This window comes from Syngnathus floridae, chromosome 17 (assembly GCF_059516105.1).
Source record: "Syngnathus floridae isolate MCC-2025c chromosome 17, RoL_Sflo_1.0, whole genome shotgun sequence".
NCBI classification, from domain to species: domain Eukaryota; kingdom Metazoa; phylum Chordata; class Actinopteri; order Syngnathiformes; family Syngnathidae; genus Syngnathus; species Syngnathus floridae.
This window is the reverse complement of record NC_142429.1, coordinates 11,346,674-11,362,414: the sequence shown is the minus strand read 5'-3', so window position 1 is coordinate 11,362,414 and position 15,741 is coordinate 11,346,674. Positions and strand designations below refer to the sequence as shown.

General features: G+C 41.1%; 3 protein-coding genes across 5 annotated transcripts; all 3 read left to right on the top strand.

Moving 5' to 3' along the window:
• Positions 1–36: 36 nt before the first annotated feature.
• Positions 37–8,738, top strand: pdxdc1 (pyridoxal-dependent decarboxylase domain containing 1). 3 transcript variants are annotated; one of them, XM_088357348.1, is made up of 24 exons: positions 37–221; positions 1,232–1,332; positions 1,625–1,693; positions 1,828–1,911; positions 2,010–2,156; positions 2,325–2,514; positions 2,626–2,694; positions 2,763–2,841; positions 2,937–3,021; positions 3,135–3,183; positions 3,273–3,374; positions 3,441–3,566; positions 3,656–3,706; positions 3,826–3,900; positions 4,752–4,812; positions 4,899–4,969; positions 5,090–5,195; positions 5,337–5,511; positions 5,589–5,707; positions 5,776–5,897; positions 6,145–6,237; positions 6,307–6,403; positions 6,591–6,689; positions 6,795–8,738. In XM_088357348.1, exons 2-24 carry the CDS (start codon positions 1,259–1,261, stop codon positions 7,043–7,045), a joined length of 2,394 nt encoding a protein of 797 aa, XP_088213474.1. In that variant the 5' UTR covers positions 37–221; positions 1,232–1,258; the 3' UTR covers positions 7,046–8,738. The 3 variants fall into 3 exon arrangements, with proteins under 3 accessions (XP_088213474.1, XP_088213473.1, XP_088213475.1); XM_088357347.1 differs by having other exon boundaries at positions 2,007–2,156; XM_088357349.1 differs by lacking the exon at positions 3,826–3,900 and having other exon boundaries at positions 2,007–2,156.
• Positions 8,739–9,272: 534 nt separating this feature from the next.
• Positions 9,273–14,199, top strand: gspt1l (G1 to S phase transition 1, like). Its single transcript, XM_088358336.1, has 14 exons — positions 9,273–9,741; positions 10,536–10,580; positions 10,668–10,913; positions 11,211–11,244; positions 11,340–11,417; positions 11,480–11,660; positions 11,877–12,031; positions 12,120–12,260; positions 12,347–12,440; positions 12,543–12,623; positions 12,740–12,913; positions 12,988–13,077; positions 13,272–13,440; positions 13,533–14,199. Exons 1-14 carry the CDS (start codon positions 9,543–9,545, stop codon positions 13,583–13,585), a joined length of 1,740 nt encoding a protein of 579 aa, XP_088214462.1. The 5' UTR covers positions 9,273–9,542; the 3' UTR covers positions 13,586–14,199.
• Positions 14,200–14,439: 240 nt separating this feature from the next.
• On the top strand, positions 14,440–15,663 carry LOC148384540 (transmembrane protein 238). Its single transcript, XM_088357964.1, has 2 exons — positions 14,440–15,031; positions 15,440–15,663. The coding sequence occupies exon 1, from the start codon at positions 14,510–14,512 to the stop codon at positions 15,014–15,016; it is 507 nt and encodes a 168-aa protein (XP_088214090.1). The 5' UTR covers positions 14,440–14,509; the 3' UTR covers positions 15,017–15,031; positions 15,440–15,663.
• Positions 15,664–15,741: the final 78 nt, after the last annotated feature.

Here is a 15,741-nt window from a genome sequence, read left to right as displayed (position 1 = left end):
TGACGAGCCGTGACGTCACCATTTGCCAGCGTGGAAAACGCGTCTCGCAACAAACCAGGAAGTAAACTGCACGGTTGGCTCAGACGCCCCGGAAAGAGCAGGAAGCACTTAAAAGTCAACATTACAGCCTTTCTTCAAGCAAGCTCTATGACGGGATTGCTTTGCCATAGGTTTATCTTTTCATCGCTGATTGAGGGGCGCTTTCAGTGAAGTCGGTGAAGGTAAAAAGGCACATTAAGATGAGCGTTGCTAGCTAGCTAGCTCCCTTGTCATTCGCCTGTCAAAAGGCTTATTCACGCATTACATAATGTCGACGCTTGCTTAAATGCTCGTTTGGATCGATATACATGCCACTTATCCATTGTTGTTATTATTATAGCTTTAAAAGTCAAGAAATGAAATGTCACTTTGCGGCGCTTCCTGAAAAAGACAGCAGTGCACCTGTTAAAGACAGCCTGAAAATGTTGTGAGATTTCACTATTATGCTGTGAGGTCTTATTGTCATCTTCCTTTTTAAAAAAAAAAACCAAAAAAAAAAACTATTTTTAGCAACAATCTTGCGTTTGGAAAAATGATCTATGGTAGTGATTTTCTTAAGTTGTAGAAACTGTCCGTAGATGAATCCAAGATGTAGTCTGCTTGCATATTGCAAGTCACACCTATTTAACTGCTCTATTGAATTCAACCCTTCAGGTCTGACATACAATCCTTTTGTTTGATTTTTGGGTTGGGTTGTTGAACTTTAAAGCATATTGATGACCTATAATGACAGTAGTACCCTATACCAACAGTCTACTCTGTTTTATGAAGTCACGTCTTGCGTACAATCTGTTTATATCATTTTAAACTTACAAAAAGGGAAAATATGTTTTTTATCTAGCAGGAGTCCTTGTATTTCAAAGCCATTCCTTACTTTGAATTGAATTTTTGATTGAGTTTACTTCCTAATGGTCTAAAAAAATACCTTTAAATAAAATGAAACATTTGTTGCTATACACTGCATGACACTAATGTCATCAAAATAACATTTGAAGTGAACATGTAATGGTTGAATGTGTGATAGTAGTGTGCATTGTTTGTACTGCGACAACACTAGACTAGTCCACCAAACTGTGCCCAACATTTCAGACTTTATTGTGTTTGCATGTTGTGAATAAAAATGTAAACTCTGTATGCATCCTCATGAGATCTTGTACTGTGTTTTTTCTTTTTTTTTTTTTTAATTTGCCAGCACACACACAGGTATACATCTTTGGAGATGGTGGACACCACACTGGTTCAAGTGGGCAAGAATCTGACTGAAGCCATGAAGATCTTGGAAGATGGTCAAAGGTGAGACTTGAGTCTGTTAGAGTATAATGGTACAATATTGTTTAACCGCAATCTGGTGGTCAAACTTCAAAATGGTTTTTTTCCATTTAATTCAAATATAATGTACAGAGGTCCTAGAGGGCGCTCCACAGCTAGATTTTGTGACAACTGTTAAATCTTATTTATTACATTATTAGACCATACAAAGAATCTTTTTATAAAGAAATGTGAAAAGGTAGAGAGACCTCCAGTTGTGTCAGTCACCTGGTTAATGAGTGCATTATATTTATTTTTGTGGTGTTCTATCAACTAGAGGCCTGGAAGAGAGACCAGAGGGCTCAATCTTCAGTCGAGCCAGCATACCTGGCCCCCTGCTTGAAGTGTAAGATGCATGCACACGGATACTAGCGCACATGCAATAAACATGTGCATGCTAACATGTGACGATGCGAAAATTAAATGTTTAAATTTGCTCAAATATATCGACATGAAATTCAAATTCATGATCTTGTGCAGTGGTCAGGATGTTGCCACCATACTGCACAGGATTCACAGCCTCATTCATGAAGAGGAGGAGGGAGAAGACAAGCCAAACCCACAGTAAGGGATCAACTATTCAAAGCACCATGATCACAGTGCCCAAAAGATTGGCCACTTTGAAATGGATGAATAAAGCTTCTGTTTTGTGTGTCCAGTAGGATGCAAAATGTGGGTGAGCAGGGTCACATAGCACTATTGGGCCACAGCCTGGCAGCCTACATTTCAGTGCTGGATAGAGAGCGACTTCGGAAGCTGACCACTCGGATCTTGTCTGATACCACGCTGTGGCTCTGTAGACTGTTCAGGTAGTCTTCTCAAAATTCAACTCACTATTGTGTTTGCAGTTTCAAGACAAGGAAGCTAAACAATAGTCTTCATCCTCACATTGTAACTAATAGTTATTTTGCTCTACATAAGATCATTTCTCTCTTCAGTAGCACTTTCATACCCAAGTGTCCACTCTTGACATTTAGATATGAGAACGGTTCAGCTTACTTCCATGAAGATGACAGAGAAGGCCTGGTCAAAGTATGTCGACTGGTCATCCACGCTTGCTACGACGATTATGCCTCTGAGGGCTTTGCTGTCCTCAGCTCAAAGCAGCCGGTCATCTACCAGAGCGCTTCAGGCAGACCAGGCCTGGGACAGCATCTGTGCAATCAAGTAGGTGCAAAATAATCCGCATTTATATTCAGAGTTTTTTTTCTTTTTGACATTGTCCATATAATGTAACGATAGATGGCTTAGTTTAATGTCAGTGTCTTTTGTTATTAGCTCGGCCTGCCTCTCTCCAATTTGTGCACAGTACCATGCAACACCCTCTTTGGATCGCAACATCAAATGGTAAGAGAGCACACATCATTGGAGTTAAGCGGAAACCATTTGACAAATATCTTATTTTTAACACGTAGGATATTGCTCTATTGGAAAAATTTATCAAAGAGGACCTGGAGAGTGGGAAGTTTCCTTTGTTGTTGATAGCCAATGCAGGTAAAAAAAAAAAATCACATTAACTCCAGTGATTGGGGAAAAAAATCTTGTAATAGTGTATATTTCACATTTCTTGGTTCCTATTATTTTTTCAGGTACACCTGGGGCAGGTCACACTGATAAGTTGGGGCGCCTTAGGGACCTGTGTGATCAATACAAAATGTGGCTCCATGTGGAGGGGTGAGACATTTAATATGGTCGAAAGTTACATTCTAATCGAAACACTTATGCGGATCATGACCCTCATTTACTTGTGCTGAAAATAATGCAAAATGACATCCATTCGTCTTCAGGGTCAACCTTGCAACACTGGTGATGGGTGAGCCCACCTCTGCTGTTACGGTGAACTTTACCGATCTTCTCGTGAACTCACGCTCCATCTCCCAGAATGATTTTTGTACTCAGTGTCATTTTTGTACTTCCCCATTCAGGCAGCAACCAGATGTGACAGCATGACACTTACACCAGGTCCGTGGCTGGGATTGCCCGCCGTGAGCGCCGTCACGCTCTACAGACACGAAGACCCTGCACTGGTAGGCTCCGATAATCACAATGAGTATCTGTAAATGACGCACTTGTGACTCTTTGTTTTATCTTAGTCTCTGGCTGCAGGTTTGACCTCTAGTCAGCCTGTAGCGAAGCTGCGGGGATTGCCTCTTTGGTTGTCTCTGCAGTATCTTGGTCACAGTGGAATCATCCAAAAGATAACACATGCCATCACGCTGGTGAGCAGAAAAAAAAGTCAATTATCGCTGGCCTATCAACGTTCATTTCAATTGAACGATAAATCCTATTTTTCGCCTCCCCCCGACAGACTCAACAATTGCTACAGAACCTGAAATCGATGAGCTCCATCAAAACATCGGTAGGTAAATGGAAAAATAAGAATCATCTTGCTAGCATGGAGTCAAGTCCAGACACTTTCTATGAGTATTTGTCTGTGGTGACTGTATAAAAGCCAGTTCCGGGTTACCTTGGTTGCAGGCTGTCGCGTCACAGATCCCGCCCATCTCTGGGGCTTCTCTACGAGATGTTCTGGGCTCTCTCATGCTCTCTATTGTAGGTGGGAGTCTCTTCTCTGCCTATGTAGCCAAGTCTCTGCCTCTCACACTCTTCTCACTCTTCACCCTTGCTTTTCTGTCTCTCTCACTCACAATCATTTCCCACCCACATTAGCATTTGAGCAGTATTTGGAGCTCCATTGGTTGATGGACTGTTGGCTTCTTCCTAATTGTTTAGGATGTGGACAACACAGGCATCAAAGTGTGCCTCATTATTTTTGTCGCCTTTGGAGGAAATTCCAGGGTCATGAATATAATTATTATATAGTTGAAAACGTTTTTAACTATCTAGTATGAAATGTAAGAGGGCTTTTATTCAGTAGAAACATTTGTTGGTATAATAATTGATGTAACCTGATGCCACTCATTGACTCAATTATTCATGACCCTGATGATATGCACACCTCTTTTAAGATAGCCTTCACCCTCCCCAAGCATGATGCTTGTCCCAACCCTTCACTTGGATGTAATCAGTGATGGGTTTCTTAAAAAAAAAAAAAATCTGAATATGCACATTTTTATTAACATTCCTGATGTAAAACTTTTACAAGTTCAAGTATTATGATTGCATACTTTAAGAGCTCATTTGAAAACTTGACACTCCTGATATTTGGGTCATTAATATAATGTAATTGTTTTATTTTGAAAGTATAACATACATTACTGATTCATCTGTCGTGGGTTTTCTTGTGTTGCTGGGCTACCGCCTTTTGGCAACTATTTTAAAAATGTTTTTAAAAACTCCCTGATTCCATCCCATCTTGTACTCTGAACATTTATTTTGCTGACAATCGTGAAATATGAGCATAATTGCCGTTGAATCTGATAAGATTATCTGTGTCTGTACAGGTGGAGGATGAACTCAACTCCCCTGTGGTGCTGTTCAGGTTTTCTCAGGAAATTAGTGCAGGTAAGGGAGCCATAGGGGGGGGGTCATAGTCAAATGTGCACGTACTATGGTAAACCAATGTCATTTCCTCTCTTCTATTGTGTTAGCATCCAGCAGTGGTTCAGTGGAGGCTTACTGTGCTGGGGAGAAGGAGGCACTTGATGCATTCAACAGATGGGTATGTCAATATTTTTTTATTACAGTGTTTGTAAAAATAGTTTGAAGCTGAGCGCAAACATCTGATATTAAAAAAGCAAGTGAATGACACTCATAGTATTTTTTTTTTTCTTCATTCTAGCTTGGCAAAGAGCTTGCTCGGATGGTTCCTGCCAGTGGAGTCGAAGTTGTGGAACTTGAAGATGAAGGCACCTGTGTCCGGTTCAGCCCGCTCCTGACAGCCGCAGGTAACAAATTTGCGCACCTTCAAGACTATATACAGTATTTGTGGTAAGCATATCAAAAGTTTGTTATTAGCGGAGTGTTCATTTTATATGTTCAAACATCCATTTCCAGTTATAAATGATGTCATTTGTGCTCTTGTCCAGATTTAGGGACTCAACCTGAGGATGTTGACAATGTGATTAAAACGTTGTTGGAGTTGGTGCCTTTGATGACCTCCACAATGTCTCTCAGACAAGACTTTAAAGAGGAGACTCACCAACGCTCACCTTACCTCAGATACATCGAAGAGCTTAGTTGGCCGGGCCTCGGAGCTGTCAGGTAAGACACAAAGCAGGAATGGGTTTCAAAATGTAACTTATACACATATCTTTATTTTTAAATGCCATACTGTTCAGATATGAGCCTCAGGTGGAGGGAATTGATGATAGCAGAAGGACAAAGGAAATCAAGAAAATAAACACCGAACTACTGAAGAAATTGCAAGAGCTAGACACTGACATCATCTTCTCTTCTGGTTTGTACCGCTTCATTTTTTAGAATCATGCGTCAAATAATAATGTAATTTTTAAAAAAAAATTTTAGGCCTAGAGTATGCCGGAGAGGAAGACTGCATCTTTATAAGCATGGTAGCTGACGACATTGACGTTTCGGAGCTCGTGGAAACAATCGTGACGCTGGGCCGTGACATTGAAGAGAATGGAAGAGTAATCTGCATTTCCTTATTTGGAAACTATTCCTTCTATTTTACCATTAAGAGTGTTATTAGCAGAGTCATTCATAACACTTCAAACTTTGGCCCTGCTATTGCAGTTTAAAAGTTTGAACCACATTAAAAAATGATTGTAAAGTAGTTTAACAAAAGTATTTAATTGTACTATTTAGCATAATCCGCATTATTACAGGTTTGGAAAATTGTGGTAGATTCAACATTTCTATTTGTTTCCAATGTAGCTACTGGAGAACATGACGGAGGTGGTGAGGAAAGGCATTCGGGAGGCAGAACTGGAGCTGCTAAAAGCCAATGATGAGAAACTCATGGAAGAGGTATGAGAACGTGTGTGAAATGATCATCACTTATTGATGTGATTAAAAACAATTGATTTTTTATTTTAGGGCATGCTGAGACAACTTCCTGTGGTTGGCTCTGTTTTGAACTGGTTTTCTCCTGTTCAAGCTTCAGTTAAAGGGAGGACCTTCAACCTGGCAGCAGGTTTGTGTGTGCAGCTTTAGTTCTACAGCATAGCTGCTCTTTTTGTTTTGGGGTATTTAAATTCATTTTCACAATGCATTTTCTGGTTTGTTTGCTTTTATTTGCTTGTACTGTTTGACATTTAATTTCCAGGGACGTCAAATAAAAAAAGCTTAATGTGCTTCTTATTTATACTTGTTATTCATAGGTTCCTTGGACTCCACAGAAGTGACTTATTCTACCAAGGCTCAGTCAGGCAGATCTCCCTTAAAAGACTCTCCCACCTTGTCATCTGAGAAACTGCAAGGTAGCACATGTGACTACTGTCGACACTTCTCAGTGATGCTTTTGCAGAAGTGGACGCGTGATGGATGTCTTGTTCACAGCCCCTTTTTGCTCTTTTCCATCTCAGGTCAAAAGTTGTTTCGGCGCTCAGCTGCAGGTTCTGATTCCATTAGCGAAAGCAGCTCAGTTGGACAAGCTGAGGGCTCAACCAGTATCCGCTCATCCATCTCCATATGTGTACCAGAGGAGGACTCGGCATCTCGGCACATTCCGGAAGAAATTCCAGAATCGAGTCGGCAGGAAAACCATGACCAGGTGGAGGACAAAGCACTCTTGGAGGAGAAGAAGCTCGAAGGCCAAGATGGCCAGTCGTCATAATGGTACCAGCCTACCGAAGACGTTTAATACATAAAGTATGAAAGAGTAAAGTTGCTAAATTTGTTAAGTCTAATTGTCTCTCAAGAGTGAGTCTCTGTCCAATAAGGATGTCAGCAAATATTGTAACACTGTGACGCTCGTTTTCTAATCGCTTCCAATGGCTGCAGTTGCATTTAAACATATTTTGTTTGACGTATCAAGATGGACCGAGACGTCCGTCCATTCCATCCATCCATCCATCCATCCATCCAGCCCACCCACCCTGATTGCTTATTTAGGGATTATTAAGATAAGCATTAATTGCACTAGAATCACACAAGTATAGACATTATTGAGAAGCGATAACAAATTCAAGTATTTCTTAATGCATTCCATGCGTATTCATTTTTAAAGTGTTAAACACCCTTCAAAAGACCTTCCTTGTTTAGATGCCTATTTGCAGTGTCAAAAGCATTGCTAGTGGGAGGGATGCTAATTTACATGACGAAAGCACTACATTAAAAGGAAATGGCTTATTAAAACAGTTGCGCTTCATGGTGCACTGCTGCGATTGTAATACAAAAATGTCAAGGACATATTTGATTACACAACACTGCAGATAAATATCATCTACCTTTACTTTGTCTATGCAAATCTAAATAAATGACACAAATCAAGAATATTGTAAAGCTATAGGCGCATATCTACACAAATGGTACCAGAACATGGTATTTTGCTGACAGTAAGGGTAAAGTGGGAATAGCTTATTTAAAAAATGCAACCATATTGCAGCCATAGCCATGCTAAAACAAAAAAAAACTTTATGCACTACACTATAAAGCATTTTTAGATAGCCCACTTGACCTGGCTCAAATGTCTTTGCCTGATTGTGTATGAATAAGATGGCTTAGTCATACTGTCAATGTCATTTTGTACTCTGGAGAGATGTTCACAACTCAATTTTATTTATAGGAGCATTGAGCTCAGTGCCGTTTTCCCGACCCTGACAAATTCTTATTCACATTATGAATAGCTTCTCTTGACTTTAATAAGAAAAGGACAGTGAATGGAGCAAACTGCAGGAGTTTGGGTTAGAAAAACTTTTGTGTCACCTCTTGTACCTCCTTTGAGCTCAAGGCTGCAAGATATTTTTTTGTTTCATTTGAAAATCATACCAATCGGAAAAAAAATGCTGGTAGCAAATATGTGTTACAAATGTTTACTTTGTTTTTCTTTTAACTTTTTCAATGGGTGAAAACACAATTGCGTGCCGTTGAACGGGAAGGGAAGCCTCTTTAAATTGGTGATGGTTGATTGACAGTTTGTCAATACTATTTGGAACTTGGCAAGAGAGAGAGAACCAGGCCTGGCAAACATTTGAGTATGCTTTGCCTACTATAACTGTTAGAAAGAAAAATGCCAGTCGAATTACTGTGAGCCAGGTCTATCTGGAATATTTAGATGAATTGATGCACAAACATTTCTGGATAGAAATGTATTGAAGTGGTAGGATTAAGTTATTGTGGTGAGAATGAATTATTGTGGGTTAAGAAATAAGTTACCTTAATTGCACTTGTAAATAATTTCTTACATGATGTAAATTAAACTCATGCTTAATGATTGATTACATGTCGGATGATGATAAAGTTCTGTCTCTAACTTTGTAAACTTCCAATCTTTAATGAATTTTGATTTAATGAAATCTGTAAACCAACCTGTTGTAATGTTGTCTTATTACATAATATTGAAACACCTCCTTCCCAAATGCCCCATACGGTTACTATATACATTAGAATATTTGTATTTACACTTTTGTGGCACTCATTTTATTGAAATGACTCCTTGTGACCCCATCGGATGAAATATTGCTAACATAAAATGTCCATATTGTTATTTAACGATGATTTCAAAAATTCCTACAGTGTTTGATACTGTGAATGCAACACCCAATGTTAATCTAATTCACATCTGAAAGAAAAAAAGTATACACTTAACTGTTTATCCAGTATTTTACGGTTACCCACTTAACGGTGTTTCAAACCTAGATATTACTTTTGTCTTTTCACATTCAATTAATATTTTTGATCGTGATTCGAACCTTTCGAACACGTTTAAAATGATGAGAACGACGGTCGCAGTTTCTTGTGAAAACTAGCACCGGAGTAAATGGGAACTGTAGTCTTCTTGGTTTAACGAGTCGCTAAATGTTAGTTTCTCCTCTATATTTCCAGACTTCATATCCCAGGTGTCATTGCGGACAGCACGTCCGGTTGAAGGGACGCATGAGCTCACGCGGACTGTCTCTGGGAGTGCTGAGTCGAATATCCTCTTTGGCGTCTCCACCGATAGAAACCGGCTGCTCTATTTCACCTAGGTCGGATTGAAAACATTCCTGCTCCAGTTGGGACGCTTTATGCCATTCAGCGGTGTGGCCTTAACACCGGGATTTGGGTGGACACTTAACGTAGCCTAACAACTGCGTAGCTCAAGTCTCACTAGTGAAAATTGAAAACCCACGATGGACAAAACCGCGAGAGACACTGCCCCTGATTCTTGGGAACAAGAGGACGATGTGGAGGCCACAATCGACGGACAGCTTGACTCTGCTTTCACCAACTTAAATGTGAACGCGAAACCTTTTGTTCCCAATGTGAACGCCGCAGAATTTGTCCCGACGTTTGCCATTAAAGCACACTCGGAAAATCTCGATTCAATGGGTAAGCCGACTGTCACGTTGGGGTGCAACGTTAGCCACCAAGCTAGCCGTTAACATGAGCACGACTGGGCAGGTGCTAACCCTCGAGCTACTCGAAAGACACGCGTTTGTGTTCCAGCAACTGTGCGGTTAACTTTAATTATATGGTTGAACTGTAATTAAAACATTGCTCAGTGTTTCCGTTCGTGTTATGTCAGTGTATTCTGTTGCGGTATTGTATCACTTTTGTGAGGGTGTGTTTTTAAATGTCTAGTGGATCCCAACCGGCATTAGCCAGTTAGCTGCGAATGCTAAGTAAGGTAGCTGGTGTGGTTCGAGATAGTGCTGAACTCTTGCACCGCCCTCTTTGCGTTCAACCGTTACTTCTAACGGTACACGTCATTGGAAGGGGAAAGTGAATTAAACTTGGAACTGTTGTCATATTTAAAAGAGAATTGGACTATGTTAACTTGTTGACCTTAAGTGCGGTGTGTCTTGGACACTGTGACTCAGAAAGATTCATTGAATCATTATTTAAAGACAAGTTTCCAGGCGAAAACAAGTCTGACAGTGCTAATTACGTAATGGTCGACGTAACCCAATATATCAATGTGCCGTAAAAGAGAGTTAGTGTCACTTTTATTATCTTTTATTTGACAATTTGAAGAAAAAGCAAATCTGGAGAATTAGAATGTTTATCATGCAAGCCCTTGGTTTGGGAACAAAACAATCGTGCTAAAACTAATATCTGTGTATTGTGACATTGAATAATGCTATGGCTCACCTTTTTTGAGTAATAAACATGTTGTCTTTCAGTTGCTGTTGAAAAAATTGCCACCAAGGAGGTGACAGGAAATGCTGGTATGTATGGCTAAATGTCTTGTGTGTTAGCCAGCATTTCGACATTCAGTAAAACCTATTTTTATGTATTATTCTATATTTGTGCAGCTCCATTGGAGAACGGTGACAGAGAACTGACCCCAGATGAACCATGGGACCAGAAAGAATCTGAGCCATGTGAGGAAGAGCCAGGAGGCGGTTGCTGTGGTGACCGTGGACCTGTGGTGGTACCAACAAGTGAGGAGACGGGCTCAGAGATGGAGGAAGAGGAAACGCCTGCGCCTAAGGTTCCCCCAACACAACCAGATGCCCCCAAGAAGGAACACATAAATGTTGTCTTCATCGGACACGTAGGTCAGTGTAAATGAATGCACGGCTTATAAATTGTGACAACATCGCCTTGTTCACGCTACACAGCAGACATCAGTGCATGCGCTGCTGGGCGATATAGGCTAGTCGCTTTTAGTGTCCGCCTTTTCTTGAAAAATTCAAACACAAGTTTATGAGGTTATTCGTCAAATTGCCTGAACTACCTATAAGCTGAAACTATCAAATAGTTTTGATAGTTTGAAAAATCTGGCAAATATGAAGTTAAAATCATTTATAGTTTGCCAAAGCCTTAAAATCCTCTGTCCTTTCTTTCTTCTATAGATGCTGGAAAGTCCACTATTGGTGGACAAATCATGTAAGTTGCCCTGTTTTTTTTTTTATTTTTTATACCCTCCATCTTATTGTGGGTGAAATCCACTCTTGGCTCATACTTTCCTTCCTCGCCGTCAGGTACCTGACAGGCATGGTAGATAAGAGAACCTTGGAGAAATATGAGAGAGAGGCAAAGGAGAAGAACCGAGAAACCTGGTGAGTGTCCCTTTGTCTTCCCTGAGAAATCTCAGAGATAAACGTCCCTATTCTATCTTCAGGTACCTGTCTTGGGCCTTGGACACCAATCAAGAGGAGAGGGACAAAGGCAAGACGGTGGAAGTGGGCCGAGCATACTTTGAGACAGAGAAAAAGCACTTTACCATCTTAGATGCACCGGGCCACAAGAGCTTTGTGCCCAACATGATTGGAGGTGCATCACAAGCTGACTTGGCTGTGCTGGTGGGTAGCGGAAAAGACTCGCGTTTCTTCCAAATTCACTCGGCGTGTGATGGAACAGACACGCCGGTGAAAGCGTATCTAAACGTTGATTCTCTCTGCATGTGCACTTGTGTGCGTCGTACGTGTCCCGCTGCAGCAAAACGAGTCCGACGTCAGTCACCCGTTTTTCAGTTTATCTGTCAAGTTTTTGTGACATTTTACACTTTTGTCCTCCAGGTGATCTCTGCCAGAAAAGGCGAATTCGAAACCGGTTTTGAAAAAGGTGGACAAACACGGGAGCACGCCATGTTGGCCAAAACAGCGGGGGTCAAGCACCTGATTGTCCTGGTGAACAAAATGGATGACCCGACAGTCAACTGGAGCCTAGAAAGGTGGGTAAGAGGAGTTCTAGGGTTTTTTTTTTTCCTTTTTTCCTCTCCATGTGACTTTACGTGAACCCCTTTCTGTTTCAACGCTCAGGTATGAAGAGTGTAAGGAGAAACTAGTGCCATTTTTGAAGAAGGTGGGCTTCAACCCAAAGAAAGACATTCATTTCATGCCATGTTCGGGGCTAACGGGAGCCAACTTGAAGGAGCCCACTGATATGTGCTCCTGGTACACGTAAGTCCTCAAATATGACCGGATTTAATACTTCAAATTTGGTTTTCCCCACCTTCCCTCCAACATGTCCATCTTTGTTTTTGCAGAGGTTTACCATTCATTCCACATCTGGACAGTTTGCCAAATTTTAACAGACCAAGCGACGGACCTATCAGATTGCCCATTGTAGACAAATACAAGGTAATGTTAATTTTTCTTCCACACTTTTGAGACACACTCATATTTCACAAACACTTTAAAACAGAAGGAATGACTTTATTTATAATGCTGTCTCTCCTACAGGACATGGGCACTGTGATTTTAGGCAAACTTGAGTCGGGCTCAATCAGTAAAGCACAACAGCTTGTTATGATGCCAAATAGGGTAAGACCTGTTTCACTCTAATATGAATAAGAAAAGCTTGTAAATGCTCTACAAGTTTTTGGCTCTGCTTGAATGCCTCTTTACGCCTCTCCTTTCATGTGATGATGTCTTCACAGCATGTGGTGGAGGTGCTGAGCCTCTTGTCTGACGACGTGGAGACGGACGATGCAGGACCTGGAGAAAATCTAAAGTTGCGACTGAAGGGCATTGAAGAGGAGGAGATTCTCCCTGGCTTCATTCTGTGTAATGCAGAAAACCTTTGCCATTCTGGGCGCACATTTGATGCCCAGGTCAGTTTGGGGGAAAACGAGCCGGATGCAATTTCAGTCGTTCACGAGTCACGTAAAAACATTTTTGTTTTTAGATTGTCATCATTGAACACAAATCCATCATCTGTCCCGGTTATAACGCTGTCCTTCACATTCACACGTGCATTGAAGAGGTGCAGATTACGGTAAGTCTATGAATAGGTTAGAAAGTATTCAGATTGTGAAGATACCCTATTTTTTTTTTATGTACGATACTTTCAGTATTTCCTTCTGATGTGTATCCAAGCAAGCCTTTCTGGTCTAAATGGAGAATCCTGTTTCATAAAAATAAATAAATGCCATTTATAATTCTATAATTCGTTTTGTGTTCCCTCCCCAGGCCTTAATCTGTCTTGTAGACAAAAAGTCAGGTGAGAAGAGCAAGACAAGGCCACGATTTGTTAAACAAGACCAGGTCTGTATCGCCCGTCTACGCACGGCAGGAACCATTTGCCTCGAGACCTTTAAAGACTTTCCTCAAATGGGACGGTTTACCTTACGAGATGAAGGTAACGTGGCATGCTCAAGAAAAGGCACGATTTAGTTATTCAAGGCTTTGTCAAGGCTTATAATTAAAGTGACAAAATTGTGTGGGTCTCAGGTAAAACCATCGCCATCGGTAAGGTTCTGAAGTTGGTTGCGGAGCGAGACTGAAGACGCAGCTGCTCAAAATCCAGTTTGGAAGAACCAGGTGGAGCACGGTCATCACCCGCCCAGTGTTGTCAGCGGCAAAGGCACCTCCCTCTGACGCCTACCCTTCTGTGTGTCGATCAGCTTCAGGAAAAAACAAAAAAAGTGATCAACAGAAACCGGTTTTTAAGTCAGTGAAATTCAAGACGAAGTCCACTCAAGTCAGCTTTCTCATATTGAGAGCTCCGCTATGCCATTTCTGGGTTCGCCCACCTTCCACCTCTGCCCACCTCCCTCGTCTGGTTGATTTATCACGACAGTGATTCTTTTTTCATTCCCTATTCCATTTTATTTTCTTGCCTTCATAAATGACAGAAGTTATATCTGTGAACAAATGCGGACCAAGATTTTTGCTTGGAGTGTAAAATGATTTCCGAAATGTGCTGGAAAAACAAATTGTCTGAAACGATTTCATCGATTGAAACCAAAATGTTTATTTGGGTGTACATTACTCCCTTTGCTTTTACCCAATTTTTGGTTTCTCGTGTGGCGTTCTGGCTGTCTGCTTGAGCGTGCTCAAATATTAAAGCAAACAACTATGACAATAAAATATTTGGAAAAACGCTTCTCCTTTAAAAGCAATTGTAGAAATACTTTTGTACTCTGGATCTTATTTAGCTTGAAATGCTTAACGGTTGGTAAATGGGAAAAAAAAACAAAATCAGTAATAACACAGAAGATTTTTTTGGGGGAGTGAGGAAGTAGGTCATTTTATCTTCTCCTTGAGAGATAAAGCAAAAAAAAAAAAAACCACCACTCCCCCACACTTAACAGGTAGTGTTCTTTACTTTTGCCCCCTCCTCCACTGGGCCCTCCCACGCCGCTTCTCACCTAGCTCACCTTACAGCCGCTCTGCAGACACATGACACCTGCGGAGCCCACGCTGACATGGAACCAGCGTACCGGGGTCTGGGTCGCTGTGTTTGCTGTTTCTGGTTGGCCGTGGCCTTCGACGTCGTAGGACTGCTCGTCCTTCTCATCGGCGTGTTCGTGAACGTTTTTTTCTACGACCTCCTTATCTACGCCGGCGCCATAGTCATCTTCCTCAGTCTGGTGTGGTGGGTCTTCTGGTACGCTGGAAATATTGAGGTGCTCCCCTCGGAATTGGAGGATGACGTGGGCTTAGCAAAGAAGGACAAAGGGGGCATCGGCGGTGCGGTTCGGCGGCTGTCCAACCGCGTATCCAGCAGCCTCAGGAACTCGTTGCGCAGGAACGGAGCGGCGGTACCAGGCAGTGGCAGACGGCCAGGAGGAGCGCGGAGATCTGCTGCGGGTCAGACTGTGGTCCCGCATTCGGAGCAAGTGGTTGTTGCCATGGCAACCTTGACGCCAAATTTGGTGGGGTGCTCCGACGCGGAGATGCCTCCCACAACAACTGAAACCTCTCCAACTTGACGGAAATAAACAAGGGTGACGTCTTTGCAAGAGTAGATGATCAAATTATTGCCTCACTTGTAATTCTGAAAAGTATTTTTTTAAATACATATAGCGTAACGTCATTTTCAAGCTAGTATAAGATGCTTTTAAAATTTAATTCCATAATACAAAACTGCATTGAAAGTTGCATTAAACTCCATTCACAAATCTTATTTTGCCATTCTTGCTAGAGAAATAGTTTCCACCTATTTTAATGAATCTTAAATGCTAAATTAGATGCTCCTTTGCGTTGTAGTTTTTCAGTTACAAACCACAAGTATTATCAGAAGCTAATTATTAACCTCAGTTCATTCCACACCAGTTCAAACAATAGAAGCGTGACACGTGCTTCCACATAATGGTTGTTTCCCCTATGATAATTTATTTTAATTTCACTTCCAGATACATTCTGAATTCATTGCTGACCTGGGGAGAGTCTGGATGTGCTTCGACTTGGCTCAATATTATTTTCCAATTCATTTTTATTTTATTTGTTCAAAATCCATATGTTGAATCAACAAACTGTCAAGTATGTGGTTTATGGATATTGAGTTGCAATTGCAGTCATAATTATAATGAATGGTTTATATTTTTAATAAAAACATTCATCTGTATTTACCTTGAAAGTCTACATTCAGAATGTATGAATTTATTATTTTGTTTAAGGCTACACTGCACAACTTCTCAAGACATCCAAGTTGTCT

Excerpts from the sequence above, each read along its gene's own strand:
- pdxdc1 (XM_088357347.1), top strand. The coding sequence starts at position 1,259 with ATGGTGGACACCACACTGGTTCAAGTGGGCAAGAATCTGACTGAAGCC. Across the intron at positions 3,707-3,825 it reads TGAGCTCCATCAAAACATCG|GCTGTCGCGTCACAGATCCC; the intron begins GTAGGTAAATGG and ends CCTTGGTTGCAG. Across the intron at positions 5,708-5,775 it reads TGACATCATCTTCTCTTCTG|GCCTAGAGTATGCCGGAGAG; the intron begins GTTTGTACCGCT and ends AAAAAATTTTAG.
- gspt1l (XM_088358336.1), top strand. The coding sequence starts at position 9,543 with ATGGACAAAACCGCGAGAGACACTGCCCCTGATTCTTGGGAACAAGAG. Across the intron at positions 9,742-10,535 it reads GGAAAATCTCGATTCAATGG|TTGCTGTTGAAAAAATTGCC; the intron begins GTAAGCCGACTG and ends GTTGTCTTTCAG. Across the intron at positions 11,418-11,479 it reads GAGAAGAACCGAGAAACCTG|GTACCTGTCTTGGGCCTTGG; the intron begins GTGAGTGTCCCT and ends TTCTATCTTCAG.
- LOC148384540 (XM_088357964.1), top strand. The coding sequence starts at position 14,510 with ATGGAACCAGCGTACCGGGGTCTGGGTCGCTGTGTTTGCTGTTTCTGG.